At 34.2% G+C, this 18,448-nt stretch overlaps 4 protein-coding genes across 4 annotated transcripts; 2 read left to right on the top strand and 2 right to left on the bottom strand.

Annotated features, from left to right (window-relative positions):
- Positions 1-3,868: 3,868 nt before the first annotated feature.
- LOC129750026 (histone H2B-like) lies at positions 3,869-4,324 on the bottom strand. Its single transcript, XM_055745212.1, has one exon. The coding sequence runs from the start codon at positions 4,283-4,285 to the stop codon at positions 3,908-3,910; it is 378 nt and encodes a 125-aa protein (XP_055601187.1). The 5' UTR covers positions 4,286-4,324; the 3' UTR covers positions 3,869-3,907.
- A 165-nt stretch (positions 4,325-4,489) lies between these two features.
- Positions 4,490-4,996, top strand: LOC129750028 (histone H2A-like). Its single transcript, XM_055745215.1, has one exon. The coding sequence runs from the start codon at positions 4,525-4,527 to the stop codon at positions 4,897-4,899; it is 375 nt and encodes a 124-aa protein (XP_055601190.1). The 5' UTR covers positions 4,490-4,524; the 3' UTR covers positions 4,900-4,996.
- Positions 4,997-5,878: 882 nt separating this feature from the next.
- LOC129750025 (histone H3-like) lies at positions 5,879-6,410 on the bottom strand. The gene has a single exon (XM_055745211.1). It carries the CDS (start codon positions 6,370-6,372, stop codon positions 5,962-5,964), a length of 411 nt encoding a protein of 136 aa, XP_055601186.1. The 5' UTR covers positions 6,373-6,410; the 3' UTR covers positions 5,879-5,961.
- Positions 6,411-6,607: 197 nt separating this feature from the next.
- Positions 6,608-7,041, top strand: LOC129750030 (histone H4). The gene has a single exon (XM_055745217.1). It carries the CDS (start codon positions 6,660-6,662, stop codon positions 6,969-6,971), a length of 312 nt encoding a protein of 103 aa, XP_055601192.1. The 5' UTR covers positions 6,608-6,659; the 3' UTR covers positions 6,972-7,041.
- The last annotated feature ends 11,407 nt before the right edge of the window (positions 7,042-18,448 follow it).

Below are 18,448 nucleotides of genomic sequence, written 5' to 3'. Positions count from 1 at the left end.
TCTCCTCTTCCTTCTCAGTACTTTCATAAAAAACCTACTTTATATACACTTTTACTGCTAAACTTCATATTCCCATCATGGGAGAATCTCAAACACAGCACTTTAATCTAATTTCCACAAATTAGATTCCAACCTTTATCGAAATTTTCAAAATTAATTATTGCTACACTAAACTTATGAGCTTCACCCGGCAGTGCTGCCACTCTGATTGAATTCTGAAACTAACTGGATAAAATCAACAAAAAATAATTTAAGGTGATCTTTTACCAGTTATATGACTTTCTACTGGTGTTACCAAAACTCATAAAAAATGATTTGATAATGAAATGTTTCAATTCAATCTCATTAAGTTGTTTTGAGTCTATTGGAAATTTTACAACCATATTGCTTGAGTTGCTTAAAGAATATGACATTTAAAAAAAATTAACGGTGAATGAACAAACATCTAAAAAAAATCTTAGAATTGCCTTGATTCCGATGCAAAAAATTACAAATTTTGTCATGCTATCCTTCGTAGTTGTGGAACCCCGTAGGGAAAATCACATCCAAGTATCCATTTTACTGGTGCCATGTGAAAAGTACAATTGCAATGAAAATCGGATGATCCAGTGAAGAGTTTTGCGTGTTCGCACATTTCTGTATGGTCTGTCTCTCTCTCCCTGTTTTATATATATAGACGTGTAGACAAAAAATAATAAAAATATTACAGGGATATAATTGATTAGTAAAAAAATCTGTCTTCAAAACTATTCTTAATATGAAAGTTTGAATAAAAAATTTGTGATTATAAAATCTAGAGTTCTCAAGAGAAAGATTTTGAACAAATATATTTCACACACAAATCTTAGTTTCTGATATTAAAAAGACGGATGCTGATTATGAATCCTTAATTCTGTAATGATAACAGTCGAATTTATAATTCAAGTTTTGTCGCTAAAATAAAATGCCAAGTAACGCACTGTTCCATCGTTTTCAAACAACCTGAGTAAAAAAGATTAATGTAGTTTTTAAATAAGCATCATTAAAAAATTTAACCCGCTATTAGAAACTGAGTAATCGAACTCCTAAATTAAAAATCATTTTTTTTTTAAACTAATTGACCCGAACATTTCGTTTTACCTGTTCCTTAATCAATCGTTAAAAAATGTTAAACTTCATCTACACTTTTTGAACTTCATCGTGCTCGTGAATTAGTTTTCATGTAAATCGTCTTAAAGTTGTTCGAGTTGTTTCCCATTTCAAGTTGATTTTAGATGGGAGCCCTCCTTTCATAAAAAGTGAGATTCTCGAAACTATTATACAAACCATCTCTGGCCCGAAAAACCCTCGTAAACATAAACATAAACATTTTGCAGATTGTCCCAGAAAACAGCTCAATCGGAATTGATTTAGAGTTCCCTCAATGCGCTCAAAGTTTCGGTTTTTTGACTCTCAAAATTCACTAAAGCAGGGACTAATGAAAATAGGAAAAATCGAAATTTTAATTTTTACTGATTGATTAAAAAATGCATAATACGTTGAATTCTGGTACTATCTCGAAAAAAAATATTTTGTCAATAATCGATTTCATAATTTCAAAGATCATGTAATAGGGTACCAAAGGAAATTAGGAAAATCGAAAGTTTAATTTTGATGCTAAACGATTTAAAAATACATGAAACGTCGAGATCTGATGATATCTCGAAAAAAAGTTGTTTGCCAGGAATCGTCTTTCTGAACTTTCCTAGTTCCAGAAAGTCGATTTTTCGAAAAAAAAAGTTTTTTGACAAAAAATCAGATTTCTAAAGATTTTTAAATTTCAATTTTCCCATTTCCTTTAGTCCCCTCTTCGGTGATTTTTGAGGGTCAAAAATCCGAAACTTAAAGTGCGTTGAGGCACCCTCAAATCAAGTCCGATTGAGTTGAAATTTGGCACAGGTAAGTTTTTTGGGCCAATCTGCAAAATGTTTATGGTTTCTATTCCACCCTATTCCTCATGTTGTTAAACAGTACAGCTCTAAATGATAATAGAATAAATGTTACTTTCTTCAATGTATATTCTAGAATTGTTTTAGAATTCAGAGAAGATAATAGAGAAAAAAATGTCAAATAAAAAAATACCGAAATCCTAAACCATCGATAATTCTAAGTACAATCCGAGAAATTGATGGATTTAAAATAAAAATGATTTTTTAACTTAGAACGTCGATTACTCAGTTTTCTTATAATAATTACAAATTTTTAATGACACTTATTATATTATTCTTTGTTTTAAACTCAGCTTGTTTGAAAACAATTGAACAATGCGTTTCTTGGCAAAGGTGTTACTGGCGATATCTGCTGATATCTTGGAAAAAAAATTGTTGGGCAGAAATCGTCTTTCTGGGATTTTCGAGTCCCAGAAAGTCGATTTTACGAAAAAAAAAATGTTTTTGAGATAATATAAGATCTTGAGGTTTTATGTATTTTAAAGTCATTTGGCATAATAAAATTTTTGATTTTTCCGATTTCCTTTGGTATTCCCTTACGTGTGGGGCCTTTGGTGATTTTTAAAGGTCATAAAACTGAAACTTAAGGCGCGTTAGGCACCCCTAAATCAAATCCGATTTTGCTAAAATTTTGCACAGGTCAGTTTTTTGGCCAATGTAAAAAAATGAAAAAGGTTGGTTTTAAAAATTCGATCGCGAATTTTTTTCCATACATCCTTTGCCACCCTAATGGGGAATCATAAGAACAATAAGTTTTTATTTCAGCAAAAAATGAGCTCGAGTCATTCGTCATCATTTGAACGCTGTATCGAAGAATATGCCTGTGGTAGAATTAGTAAAGAGGCAACTTCAGAGAGAATGGCACAGGTTCAAGCACAGTCAATTACTGTTTTTTTTTCAAAAAATATTTTTAATTAAAAAAAAAAACTTTAAACTATACTTTTCCACTATTATAAATACGTTCCACAAATTTGGGCTTTCTACAAACTGAAAAATTTTAAAACCTAGAAATAAAACTCAATGGAAATAAATTTTATCATCCTGCAGTAGAGTCTTTTGTCTTTTTCTATTTTTTTTATTCACAAAGGATTTTAGCCTAAATGATCATTCTTCCACTTAACGAACCTTTTGTCTTTTTTAAAAAGTTTCAATTTAATAAAGTGTTTATCAATTTCATAGCTCTAAATATTGAATACAAGAGGTTGATTGGTATTAACAGTCGAAAGTTTGTTTTTCAATGTGGTCACCTAAAAATTATACAAATGAGCAAACAGGCTTTTGAATGGCGGACTCACAAAATAGAGTAGGGAAAAATTTGCCCGAACTAGCAAATGCTCAAACTTCTTACTTCTGGATAAAGATTCTATAACAATCTTTTTTAAAGTACACTGGATTGTTTTTTTTAAATATTTTTTCTGCTTTCAAACCACTCCGGGGTGTTCACTGATTCAATTGGTCAGTTGGAGATCCTACGGAAGATCCGGATCAAGAAAAAAGAATGCCTAAAAAACTCCAAGTACTGTCCGATTTCTTTCTAACCATTTTGGATTGGTCGTTTGGGTTCAATATGCCCAATTTACTGAGGTACACTCCAGTTTCGTTATAGAATGCCTTAGTTGTTTTTGCCAGAATATTACGGTGGTTTTCCCAAGGTTGTCTCGAAGCTATGCAATTTGTAACACGAAAATGGTCCAAGTGCTAAAACTGTCTGTAGAAATATTCTTAATTACGAATATTTCACATCGAAACAAGAAAATATTAGAAAATAGCTAGGAAATTGTACGATAGCATATTCCCAGTTATTTTAATTTGAAACCATTCAGGACATTTAGAACAGCAAGCGAAAAGATTTACAAAAACTCTTTGTCGATTACATTGTTGGCCCTGAAAAGGGCCTTTTGTATTAAAAAGAAGCGCCATATTACAAAAAAATGTATGATCTACTTCGAACTGGTGTACTTGGTGACGGCCTTGGTACCCTCGGACACGGCATGTTTGGCCAGTTCTCCCGGAAGTAACAACCGGACGGCCGTCTGGATTTCCCGAGACGTAATCGTCGATCGTTTGTTGTACTGCGCCAACCGGGAGGCCTCGCCAGCAATCCGCTCGAAGATGTCGTTCACGAAACTGTTCATGATACCCATGGCCTTCGACGAGATCCCGGTATCCGGATGTACCTGCTTCAACACCTTGAAGATGTAGATGGCGTAGCTTTCCTTCCTACGAACTCGGCGCTTCTTTTTGTCCCCCTTGGAGATGTTTTTGGTGGCTTTGCCAGACTTCTTGGCAGACTTTTCGGTTGATTTAGGTGGAGCCATTTCTAAACTTTTTCTGGAACTGATATCACTTGTTGGTTAAAAACGGGGAAACTGATTGTCGAGTCGCATTGCCCCTCAATTTATATCGTTTTGGGGTCGTGGTTGTCACAATAGTTCAATTGTTTTCAATAGTTGGATCCCCATTGTTTTCCCAGTATAAAAGCAACTGTTCCCCCAAATAGGGGTCATATTCAGTTTTGTTTCTGTTGAGATTACACCCGAGATAATCTAACTTCATCATGACTGGACGCGGAGCAGGTGGCAAATCGAAGGCTAAGGCGAAGTCTCGCTCGAGCCGGGCCGGTCTTCAGTTCCCGGTCGGTCGTATTCATCGGCTCCTGAGGAAGGGCAACTATGCCGAGCGAGTCGGAGCAGGTGCCCCGGTTTACCTGGCCGCTGTCATGGAGTATCTGGCGGCTGAAGTGCTGGAGTTGGCCGGAAACGCCGCACGTGACAACAAGAAAACCAGGATCATCCCTCGTCATCTGCAGTTGGCCATCCGGAATGACGAAGAACTGAACAAGCTGCTGGCGGGCGTCACGATAGCTCAAGGTGGCGTTTTGCCGAACATCCAGGCCGTGCTTCTGCCCAAGAAGACCGAAAAGAAGGCCTAAGTCCGGGAAGTCCGGACCGATGGACCAATATGCAGTGCAGTGATGGATCTTCGAATGATGAGCTTTATTGAATAACAACATAAACCGTCCTTTTCAGGACGACCAAATATTTCGGTGAAGATTTAGTCCTGAAAATTTCATGTTTTCAAAAATTAACAATAATTCCTTAAAAAATAGAGCAAAGTTTTTGGAAGAACAACAATCTTGTAATAATATTTTAAATAAAGCTGTGTTTAAACTAAGCCGTTAAAAATATGTGCCTATTAGGGCAACGGACTTATTTTGAACCAGAGGACTTTTTTTGATCACCTTATCTAGCTCATTTAAAAAGCAATCAATCATGAAATTGTTTAACAAATGTAGTTTAAGCCCGAGCACATAATGTAATGTACACAATTTTCCAAAATTAGGTGTTTTATAAGAGAGCTAGATAACGTGTTCCAAAATAGGTCCCCTGGTCAAAAATAAGTCCGTTACTACTATCAAAACAGAAATCAGAAATACTTGTCTGTTTCAGTCCTTTTCAAGATTACTTAGAAGTTGATTCATGTAAACTTTAAAATTTAGATACGAAATTAAAAAATTATATCATAAAATAATGGTCGTAGCCCAATATTCACAAAGAAAATCTGACCTATCATCTTAAACAGTAATAGGATTCGAACTTCAACACTCTGATTACCAAAATGTCACCACTTTAATAACTTGACCAATCGAAAGTTGGCATCAATCTTTTTTAAAAAGCCTAATGATTGCCTAATGATTGAGAAATTATAATTTTTATTTAAATTAACCTTTTTTAATAAAAACTTTGTTTTAACTTTTATATAGACAATTCAATCAAAAAATTCATATGATGAGATTTTCAGGAAACTAAACTGTTTCATACATGATCTTGAAATTTTCAGACTTCTAAAGTTTGTCAGCTATAACAAATTGACCTAAATTCCAATTTCACTCTTCCATATGATTCACTTGGTTGGCCCTGAAAAGGGCCGTTTAGATAAGGGAATTCCAGTCAGTCACATGGCCTGCCCGCTGAATTCGGCACTAGCGTCGGTCTTAAGCCCGCTCGCCACGAATACGCCGGGCCAGCTGGATGTCCTTGGGCATAATGGTAACACGCTTGGCATGGATGGCGCAAAGATTGGTATCTTCGAACAGTCCAACCAGATAGGATTCACTGGCCTCCTGGAGCGCCATGACGGCTGAGCTCTGGAAGCGCAGATCCGTCTTGAAGTCCTGAGCAATTTCTCGAACGAGACGTTGGAAGGGCAACTTCCGGATCAGCAACTCCGTCGACTTTTGATAGCGACGAATTTCTCGCAGGGCTACGGTTCCTGGCCTGAAGCGATGAGGCTTCTTAACTCCACCGGTGGCCGGAGCACTCTTCCGAGCTGCCTTGGTAGCCAGCTGCTTACGAGGAGCCTTTCCTCCGGTGGATTTACGAGCGGTCTGCTTTGTACGGGCCATCGCTAAGACTTTGTCGTCGTTTAATCTTTCGTATCAAATAGTACTAACTGAAATGAGTTCACCCAGGGCACGAGACACTCTTTTATAGCCACCGGTGGATGGTCTTATCAAAGCATCAATTGTTATCTGATAAAACAATAGATAACAATTGCACAATTGCTATCCAGAAGTGTACCTACAAATGATATAAAAGGCGGTACCCGAACTCGCACTCGGCATCAAATCGATTCGTGCGTACTATTATTCGGAAAGACTTTTCTTCCCCCAACAAGTGATCTGCTTAAAAAATGACCGGACGAGGAAAGGGAGGTAAGGGACTCGGCAAAGGAGGTGCCAAGCGCCACCGGAAGGTTCTGCGCGATAACATCCAGGGCATCACCAAGCCGGCCATCCGCCGATTGGCCCGCCGTGGAGGAGTCAAACGAATCTCCGGACTGATCTACGAGGAGACCCGAGGCGTGCTGAAGGTATTCCTGGAGAACGTGATCCGAGATGCGGTGACCTACACTGAACATGCCAAGCGCAAAACTGTCACGGCCATGGACGTTGTCTATGCCCTGAAACGCCAGGGTCGCACCTTGTACGGTTTCGGAGGATAAATTTGTGACGATAAACCGCGGAACGCCCTCTGCAGTGCAGTCTTTCCCTGATCGATTCAAAACCACCAAAAACGGCCCTTTTCAGGGCCAAAAGTTTTATGACGAAAGAGATTTGTTTGGATATCTGTATTTTAAAAAGCGTTTCTGGATCCCGGTTTCAATTTTTGAAACAATTTGGGTTATTAAAGTTTTTGTAAATTTACCTTAATTTCAGAAACACAATAAACAGATATTTTGAGAAAATGACCAGTAGAAGGCAAAAGATGAGTTCCATTTCTAAACATGATTCAGCTACGGGAGGCTGGTAGTTCTTCGGAATGTTTTAAAGTGATTTTCAATTGTATAATATCATTACGATCCATAAATTACTTTTCAACTCTGGTAATCTGATGAAAAGATGAAAGTATAGTGTGCTGAAGATCCAAAGCGTTTTCAGCCATTTTGATAATCTTAACAAAAGTAATAAGCGCGCAAACTTTTATTCAAGATGGAGGGTCAATCTTCGGTGATCGAGAGGACCATCGCAGAAAAGAGATGATATGAGAAAATTTGTCTCATGAGGGTCTATCACTGAGAATTGGTTTGTTGCTTGTTCCTGCACATTGAATTATTGAGTACAGAAAAGTTTAGAAGAGGAATATCATGGCTGGACCCTGTAAAAAGTATCAGAGTTATCTTGAAACAGGAAAAGCGGAAGAATGCAAAACAAGCTGTAGTAGTGTAGAGATTTGTCTTCTGAGCAAAAACTATTGATATTTGCTACAACCTGTTCTGATTGTGTGAGATTTTGTAGTTTTCAACGTAGAAATCTAGGCCGTGCGAACGGGGGGGGGGGGGGGGGGTGGGAGTGGTTTAGGGTTGTAACCCCCCCATGGAGATTTTTTCAAAGTAAAATTTTTAAGTTCAAGTAATGAATTTACCATACTAACGGGAAATTACTTCATCCCAAAAGGTGTTTATAAATAAGTGTTAGCAAACATGTCGTAAACTTTTCTCGGTGTGCTGTACCACTCTAGGCCTAAGTCATTTAATTCTACGACAGTACATAACATTTACGAATTGAACCTAGTTTCAAACTTTCACTTTTCATTTACAATTTAATAATAAATCCCTACCTTGTCTTAGAAATTGATTTTTATTAAGAAATGTATCTAAACAAGTTCGTTCAGTTGGTATCTTGCAACTTTTGAAAACATGTAGTAGTTAAATATGATATTATGCACTTTTCTGATAAAACTTTGAAACATTTAAAACAAATTTAAAACAGGGGTTTCTTCCTCCTTGACCGTAAGTAATTTTGACTTCTGCGAAAGAAAACTTTTTAAAGTTTTCCATTAGTTCGCTTTTCCCAATTTTATAAAATAATAGATTTTAATCGAACTTTTGAAGATGTATTAACTAAATTGCATTTGAGATATTTTTAAAGCAAAAATCAATTTCCAGAAGTTCATTCATTTGAATCATCAATTGAATTCTATAAAAAATTAGGCAGATTGAAAGAAATGCAATGATTAATATTCAAAATTGGCGAGTAGAATCATTTTCATCACATGTCATCAGTTTGTTTATCATGGAACAAATTTTCATATTCATTATCTTGGAATTTTCTTACTAAAATAACATGGCTTTTACCGGAAAGGCCGATAAATTGAGCTAACATTTTATTATAATTTCCAAAAAAAATTAACCAAGTTATACAGTATAATTATTCTTTAAAGAAAATTTGAACAATTTTTTATAAGTTTGTCTTTGTTTTTCAAGTCTTAATTTTTGTGTTTTGAAAACATATTCTCCTTGGAAGCCCAAAAATCTAAATTTTCAATAAGAATTACTTTTTTTCTAGCTTTTATCCATGAAAAGTTCGAAAAATGGTTCAAAGTAGAACCTTTAAAGCTTTAAATGCGCAATGTTGACTCAATTACTATTTGATTAGATTTGATACATAGTTTTCCTTAAGCTTAAATTATGACAAACGCTCCAACTCCAGATCGCATAAGCGTTATCACAAGAAAGTTAAAGTGGTTTCAAGTATTAAGTGATTTTTTTAATCTTTAATCATGTTTATTAAAAATTTCACCAATGTTTTCACAATCACCAAATCAAAAGAGAATGGATTCAAATGGAATCATATAAAGATTCATAAAATTACAGAAAATTTTTAGGATTAGGGATATTTATAGAAGATATATTCTTTGTTTTTTTGCGTATTTTCTGTAACTATTAAGTTTAAAATAATTTTGAATTTTATATGGATTTTGATGAGAATGTTAACCACTTCAAATAATATTATTGAAAATTAAAATTAAAGAATTAGCACCCCTGAAATTGTAAACCGCTTAAAATATATTTTTTTCTAAACATTCAAAATATTTTGTATGGGGTATCACCGACCAAATATATTTGCATTTGGTGGAAATGAACAGGAAAAAGCTCTATTTTCAGCCCATGAAAATATTTTCGATACTGTATTTTTTTTTATTAAAGTCCTTCTACTAAACACTCCGTGCCTTTTTGTTTGGTATTGTTGGTATTTCAGCTAAATTTCAATTTCCAAACCCCCCCCCCCCCCCCCCATGGCCGAGTCCTTCGCACGGGCCCGATAGGAATTATTAACTTTACGAGTAGCCATCTAAACAGGATGATACGGATCAGAGCTTAGACACCTTCTGAACCAATCCCTCAAACAGGCGCGGTCTTATAGCAACCTCTGGGGGAGGGTGGGGGTTTGGTTAGAAAAGTGTGTTGATTTTCAAAATTTTCAAAAATCGGAACGTAAAAAGCTGGTGAAAAAAAGTAATTGCTGCACAATGCTCCTCCTCCTTCCTTCGAATTAGAATGAACAAGGTGAGGTGAAAAATATGAAAATTTAAGAAGAATAGTAAAAAAATTTGACAAATTTTCTCAATATACTGATTTACATTTTCATCTATACAGCTTAAATCTGCGAATCTATAATATTCCATGCAGAAAAATTTTATCAAAAAGATCATTTTCGTTATTTATATATCCAGGATTAAAAAAAAATTATGAGCTCTTTAAAGAAACTTTCGTTAAAGATGTCATTTTACAAATAAAAAAAAACACACACACAATATGTAGAAAATTGAGTTATCTACATACTTTTCCTAAGCTTTTTCAAATCAGTTCAAAATTCACATTTTCCGAAGTTTAAGGCAAGAGCTAGTTTCGACCTTTCTGAGAGAGGTGAACCTAAATTGGCAATTAGTTATTTTTGTATCATTTCTCGTTTTAGAGATAATTTTTGAAAAAACGTAAACATTGACTGAATGTGTGCTCATTTTTAGGCAAAACTGTAGAAAATTATAAAGACTTTGAAAATAATGGTTTTTATTCAATGATCAACTTTCCCGGAAACCGTGAGTAAGAAAAAAAGTATGCTTTTCGTTTATTTTTTTCCAATTTAATTAAAATTCAGATGAAATTTTAAAAATTATAAAATAAAATTGTCTCAGATGATTTTAAAGCATAATGCTATTCATGTTGAAGTCTTTAACAATCTAGTTGATAAATTGAATTTTTCATTCATTCAAAGACTTTCTTTAGAGAAAGTTGGCAGAAAAAGTTGTTGACTTTGGAAGAATTAAACTTCCTGAACTCGAAATATTTAGATAGATTTTGTCTACCACCTCTTGTTTTAATGATTTGACGTTTAGAAATAATAAAAATAAGGTACCTAGTTAGTTTTGTGTAAAATCAATCATTGATAAGTGATGAACTAACCAATTTAACACGAAAAACAAAGAATGATTTGGAATCTATTTATTATCCACCATTTTAACAATGATTCAGATTACATGGAAGATTGCAAAAAAAGTGGTAAGTTTCTGAAAAAACGATACACATTTTGCCTAGACATGCTTAGGTTACAACGCTAAAAAAAACTACATTTTTTAGAAAATTGAATAGATAACATTACAACTATTTCTGCTATCTTTGAAAAAAGTTTTTTGTAGTTCACTACTGAAGATTTAAATCTATTTAACAATTTTGCTGAAGAATGCAGAGCGTTTTGATTTACAATTTAAAAAATATCTTAGATTCATCCAGGTTTGAAATTTCTTCAAAATCCTCGTATTTTACAAAACGAGGAAAAACAAAAATAAACTTCTATATTTTTTTTTCTCAGAAATCAAATTTCTTCACTGTTTTGAAGAATGTTGATTATTGTGTTATGTAATACCTCAATTTTATAATCATTTTTTTATTTGTGAATATGTCTTTAGAGTTCTGGAGATGTATTTTTTACCCCTTCTCGGCTATGAAAACTCTCAATGATCGCACTATCCCTCTTTTTGATTTATTTTTGCTAGAACTGCTTGTGTTTTAATGATTTAACATGAATTTAGAAATCAGGAGAAGAATTTGCTAATACAAACTCTTCTTCGTAATATTTTATGTTCGATTTCTTTTTTGCAGACTCTATTTTTCCACGGTTATTCGTAATATTTGATGTGGTAGATTAGAAATAGATTAAAATTAAATCGAATCCATAATGAAAAAAATAATACTTTTTCTTGAATTTCATAATGCAACTCATTCGAATTTTATTACTTATTCTTAATGGCAGAGCCAATCTAATTATGGAATTAAATTTCGAGTTTTAGAAGAGAATTTTAAATTTTTATTTTTATTTCAATTTTATATGTATCTTTTTAACGCGACTTCAATTTTTTGTTAAAATATTTTGATTCTGATTAATCCATGATCTAAAATTTCAAACAATCTTAATGGGTGACCTCCCGTTCCTCGAAAAATCATTAAAAATGGTTTTCAATCCGACATCAACACTAGTTTTATATGACGATTCAAAGTTTATAGTGCAGTATCAATAATGGAAATTAATTTTCATAATTTTTGCATAACCGATTCTTATTTAACAACAGAAACTATTGAAAAAATAGTTCTGTTTTTTTTGGCATCAATTGTTTTGTGAACGGTCATTAAAGTTATTTTCGTTTACGATTTTTTTTCTCATGGGATTCATAGTCCGTATAGTGGAGGGTTCACAAGAAAATTTATCATTTGTGTGCGGGAGTAAAATGTAACTATAGGGGGAAGTGTTCCTAAATGCGCATGTTGGGTAGTATGCGCATACAGCCGATTGACGATATGGCTGGAGATTCAACGTATCTAATAAGTGCAGATTGAGGGTAATATGCTATTGAAACATGGCATGAAGAAATTTGATGGTTATATAATGCCAAAAAAATTAAAAAATTCAAACAAGATTTTTGTCAGTTTTGTTATAATATATTGAACTTTAATTATCGTGCGTACAGATTCTGTGAACAAAAATTTCAATGGTTTTTCTTTCTTATTCATCTGGAAATCAGAAATTCAACAAATTGAAGCTTTTGGCAAAGTTGTAAATCATAAGATATTGGAATAAGAGACAGGTTCTGAATGCCCATATCAAGGCAGGTTAAATGCCTGTATCAAGAAAAATAGATTAGTTTTATAATTTTTTTACTTTTTATCATTTAAACATTAAATCTACGCTCAAATCACGATCTTACACCGAAAAAAAAGAGCTTCATACTGATCCGATAAAAATACGATATGAACAAAATATTACCATGAAATATGGCCAAATGGCGTACCTAACTATGTTTTATGTAAAAGAACTAGTGATGTAAAAATTTCACCAAAATTTCACCAAAATTTCAGCCTAGACGTATGCTAAACATCCGTTTCTACCATTTTCAAATAAATAATATCAAACTATTGCAAGTGTTAATGAAATATAACTTAAAACATGAATATGCGCATTTAGCCCGCCAGTTTCGGAAATCGGCTATTTTGACTTCTTTTATTATAAAATTATTTTCACAAAAACTGTAAGAGATTTTATCAGAAAAATTACTCTAACGTATACAAAACAGATGTCCGCTCATGTGTATATAGTTTTCAGACTCCTTTCTATTGGAATATGGGAGAAAATGAGTGCTTTCCTTAATATGCGCATATAGCCCGCCTCTCCCCTAACTAGTTTTTGAAAGCAGTACTCCTTCGATCTAAGCTAATTTTGGATTCCTTCATGTCGATTACCTGATCAATTTTTTATTATTTGATATATTGAAAACTGGAAATATTATTTTTTTAATTAAGATCATCTAGCCAGTTACGCTTCCTTTAATTAAAATTGGGTTCTGGATGAACTCTATTAAAATCGATACTTGAGATAAAAAATATACCATGAAATTTAAAATTGAAGAATAAATTTCAGTAAGAAATAGACAAATTTACACCCTTGGTTCAAAGTTTCTTATTATTTCTATTCACATAATTTTTAACAGGAAATAATATACACCAGCGGAAAACCAAATAGAAAGTCGCTTTTTCTATCTAATATATAAAGATGAGTTGGGCTATATATGTTTGTATATATATATGCACCTTATACAAATCCACACCGCCTAACAGATCAGCTTGAAATTTGGTATAGTGATGTAAACGGACATGAGAAAGGTCGAGGTAATAGTTTTGGGCCCCTCCCGCCTAAGAAAAGGGACCCTCCCATACAACTTATGTTTTTATTCCCACGAATCAAAAGTCATGGCACCCATTTTGTTAACCGATTTTCGTTTCCTTTGGCGGGATTGTTTTCACCATCACCATGAGCCAGACATTAGAAACGACTATCCAAAGTTCACGTGTACTGGAAAGCACATCAAAGCTTGCTGAGTATAAAAAATTTGAAAGGAGAAATTTTGGTGGGTGTTTTTTCCTTCTACTGTTCAAAGCACGTGGTACCGGTGCGAGGCATTTGATTGCAACAATGAGCCTTCATTTAGGATAAAAAATTACTCGCCTGTTAGGAATGTATTGAGAACAGTAGCTGAGAATCTACTAGAATATGAAGTGTGTAAAGTATGGATACATTAATTTATGTTCATTATGAATTGACTTTTTCAGTTGAATAACTATTTGGACTGAAAACTAATGTTCCAGCTTTTAGGAACCATCCATTCTCATATTTTCGGAACTCCTCATATGGAAACAATTAATAAAACTGAGGGTTGTAGGTTCAAGGCTGCGATCTCAACACTTTGATTGCCGTAATTTACAACAGGAATTAGACAATTAACCGTTCATTTTATGCAAAAATTAAAACCAAATCCAACGCACGAGACTTTTAGTAATTTTATCTGAAGTTTTTAGTTTTGTACAATTCAATTTCATTTGTAAAATATAAAATTTTAAGTTATTATTGATCATCGATGTGTTCAATTCTACCATCCAATAATAAGAAATTTTAAAAAGCACATTGAAAACATGCAGAGGTTTCAGCGGTAATCTATTTAGAAATTTCTCAGTACAAAATAAAACTTTAATGGGGTTTCCATTCTATGGGAGATCTTGAAAAGAGGTCGTTAACATTTGTTTACAATCTTAATACATGGGATAATATAACCCATGAAAAAGATAAAAAAAAATGGTATCATTTGATAAAAAAAAATTTAATTCAATTCAAGCTTCCCAAAAAATTTTGGGTGTAAGCCAGAATTGCCATATCGGGACCGGACAAATCCAGCCAATTTTATCAAAAAACCTGGCCAAATCCAGCATTTGATTTCAAAATGTTCAAACCGATATCCTGGCAATATCCGGGCAAACTTGGTCGAAACCGCGGAATTATTCAGTAAAAATAACAAAAAATATAATTGCAATATTTTTTTTTTCAACAAACCACATCAGCAGATTTTAAATTGTATATCAAGCTTCCAAATACGGGTCATGATTATTTCTAAAACTTGCCATTTAAAACTTCTTTTTGAACGTAAAAATGAAAAATTATAATAATTATAAAATCTCAGTTTATGTTACGTTTTAAAAATGATGTGAATAAATCCGGGCAAAATCCAGTCTTTTTGCAACAACATCAGGGAAACTGGGCCAGACCGGACTTACCTCAAATTTTTTTCAACCAGGCAACCTTAGATTGAAATGTTTTAGAATGGATAGAATGGATAAGCATTCAAGGGAAACTTTTTCAAATTTCTATTAGCAAACCTAAAAACTATTAGTTTTTTAATAATATGAAAACGACAAACTTTGCTAATAATCCCAAATAAAACTTTAAGAAGACTAACAAAACTTACAAAGCTCACATGGCCAAACATGGTCCAATTTTTATTATAATGATGAACAACAAGCTTTCAAAATTTCAAAAAGTCAAACGACTCATTTCGATTTATATTTTATGTGAACCCGAGCAAGGCCGGGTAAAATCAGCTAGTGTTTTACATATTTGTTGTTGGTTTGTTGCTTTCTGAAAAAAATTCAAAAATCCCATTTCATAATCATTAAATAATGATAATGATGATGAAAAGAAAGATAAGAAAGTGGAAGTCATACGCTTCTAAAGTGCCTACTGGAAACTGGTTTTCCATATGGCTGGAAGTATGACTGCAATATAAAATGTCTTACCTAAAAAGGTCCAATGTCTTCTCAACCTACTCAAAGGGCTAGGATCATTTGATCCATAAAACATATACAGAAATTTCTAAAAATTGAAAAAAAAATTAAGTCATTTGTTTTCGTACATACATACATAGTTTACCGCATTTTTCTTGTTTCCTTCTATCTAAGCGAATAAAACAGATAAGACATATGCTGTCAGCGTAAAATATTTCAAGTATTTCAGTCTTATAACCATACTATTTTTTATGGATTTAAATTTGAAAAATTAAGGATTTGAAAACTCAGAAGTTGATGGAAACACACAATTCATAACCATTAGCTCGCGTAAAATTAGGCCCGTTATGGCAAATTAGTGAAAAATTTTGAAAAATAAATTCCTCCTTAAACATTTCATTGAAACAAAAACATTTTTTCCAAGATGTCAAATGTTACAACGTAGAGATTAGACTGGCCCATAACAAAAAAAATCCTCATATTCCACGCGGCACCCCCTAGATTGGTGTCTTTAGGTGAAAAAATGACTTTCTGAAAGTTTCAAGTCATTTGGCAGAAGCATGAGCTGGCGCAAAGGACTTGAAATTTGTATGGAGATTTTCGGTCAAATGTATGAAAAATCGACATACTTTCACTCTTTGTGCTCTAAAATATGTTTCCAGTATTTTTTTTTTTTGATTTATTTGATGATGATCCTAGGCTTAAGCCTTTTATCTGAATTTAAACTTAAAAATTAACATCGATCATAATTTTATGTAAAACACTTCTTGATTTGGTTTCTGGACATATTAAGATTAATTTCTTCTACATGTGCATTGTAAAGTGCCATCATCCTGTACATTGGTTCGTTTCTCGCGTAATTCTGTATCCTGTTTAAAAGCTGGAATGGCCTTACGCTGCGTAGACTACTGCGTCCTTCATTGGGGGATATTTGCGAAAGCATGTACGGCGAATAAAATCTTCCACTTGTCAAATCCTTGAAAAATAACGCAAGATTTGATTTCCTGCGATTTTCTAGCGAATCCAATCCGACCAGCATGCACAGGGCTCGGTAATCCGGCATTTCATCTTGCCATCCAAGATTCCTCAGAGCGTATCTGAGAAATTTCTTTTGAACTCTTTCCAATCTGTTTACGTGGACATTGTAGTAGGGTTGCCAGACAACACTGGCGTACTCGATTGTAGTCCGAACTAAACCTACATAAATTGAGACGATTGTGTAGGGGTCGTTCAACTCATGGCAGACTCTACTGATCATTCCAAACATAGAGTTAGCTTTGGCCACTACCTGCTCTATATGTTTCGTGAAATTCAGTTCTTTGTCTATCTCGACTCCAAGATCCTTTACAGAGGTCTTTCTAGTGATAATCAAGCTGTTTTCAAGGCGATAATCATACATGATATTTGTTAGCTTCCGAGAAAACGATATAACACTGCATTTTGAGGCGTTCAACTTCAATCCATAGGTTCTGCAACAGTCCGAAAAACGGTGCAGTGCGTTTTGCAGAGTCGAGCAATCCTTCAGGTTGCGAACAGGGAGAAACATTTTCAAATCATCAGCGTATATCAGCACAAAAACATCCTGCAGTACCTCGGGGAACTCGTTCATAACAGTGATGAAGAGAAGAGGTCCCAAGTGACTCCCTTGTGGCACACCACTGTTAACCGAGAATGCACCGGATCTGACATTCCCCAGCTTTACATATTGAATTCTTTCAATAAAGTATGAATGTATCCATTTAAGGCAAGTATTGGCAATTCCATTTTTGCTGAGCACGGATAGCAGTGAATTGATATCGCTCACATCAAATGCTTTTGACATATCAGTATAAATAGCGTCGACTTGCAATCCTTGCATCATCCATATCGAAATTCTTGATACAAACTCCCCGAGATTTGTTATGGTTGATCGTTTTTTAAGAAAACCGTGTTGAACTTGCGACATTTTTCTTTCCAACCATGGATACATTTGGTCGTACACAATACTTTCGAAGAGCTTCGGTATGGCAGAGAGAATTGCAACTCCTCAATAATTTTCGACAGAGAGCTTGGAAGAGCTTTTATGGATCGGCACAATATGCGAGATCTTCCAAAACTTTGAAAATATTCCTTCTTGGAGTGAGTCAGAAAACAGGCGATGTAAGGGTTCTAGAAGTCCATTGACACACTTTTTAATGAGCGAGTTCGGTATCCCGTCAGGACCACTGCCTTTGGATTCGTCGAGCATTAAAATTTTCCTTCTTATATCTGTTATTGATACCGTTAGCTCAGGAAAAACTTCATCCGGAAAAACATATGTTTGTTCAGTTTGAATATTATTCGAGCAGTATACATTTCGAAAATATTCGGCGAATAGTTCTGAAGCCTCTTTCAAATTATCTGCTTTTTTAGTTTTATACGATACATTTGTTGGTATTAAATTTGATTTACGCTTGGAGTTAACATACGTCCAAAAACGTTTCGGTTCCGTTTGAATATTTCTCTGTATATTTTTCAGATATATGCAACGTTGAGCTCTGTGCAAGCTTTTAAATGCATTCACCGCTACTCGGTATGCAATTTTGTCAACTTGAGATTTACTTCTACGATATCTGTTATGCTTTTTTCGTTTCTCTTTCAAAAGACGAATTGTTTCAGCACTGAACCATGCGGGGTATCTAGAGCAAGCTGTTTTTAATTTAGTTGTTCTACAATGGTTCAGCAATGAGCCATAAACGACAGTGTAGAATAACAAAATGTTGAAATCTAGAGCACATTCAACCGAACGATAACTTTCACTTATGTTATCAAAAACTCCAAGACTACTCAAGAATTCTAGCATAGGGCGTGCTAGTGCATTAGCTATTTCATATGTAACTCTCAGCGGCCATAAAGATCGTACTCCATTCAACTTCTAACAGTGATTGAGAAACAGCGACCTCGTGGAAATGTTTCATATCAATCTTTACCTTGATTTCCTGGGCTGGCGGTGTATCTTCGTATTGAAGTTTATTCACATTGACACTTATCGACATTGCTTTATGATGCGCTTCGTTCCG

This window comes from Uranotaenia lowii, chromosome 2, assembly GCF_029784155.1.
Source record: "Uranotaenia lowii strain MFRU-FL chromosome 2, ASM2978415v1, whole genome shotgun sequence".
NCBI classification, from domain to species: Eukaryota; Metazoa; Arthropoda; class Insecta; order Diptera; family Culicidae; genus Uranotaenia; species Uranotaenia lowii.
This window is presented reverse-complemented; position numbering and strand designations above follow the sequence as displayed.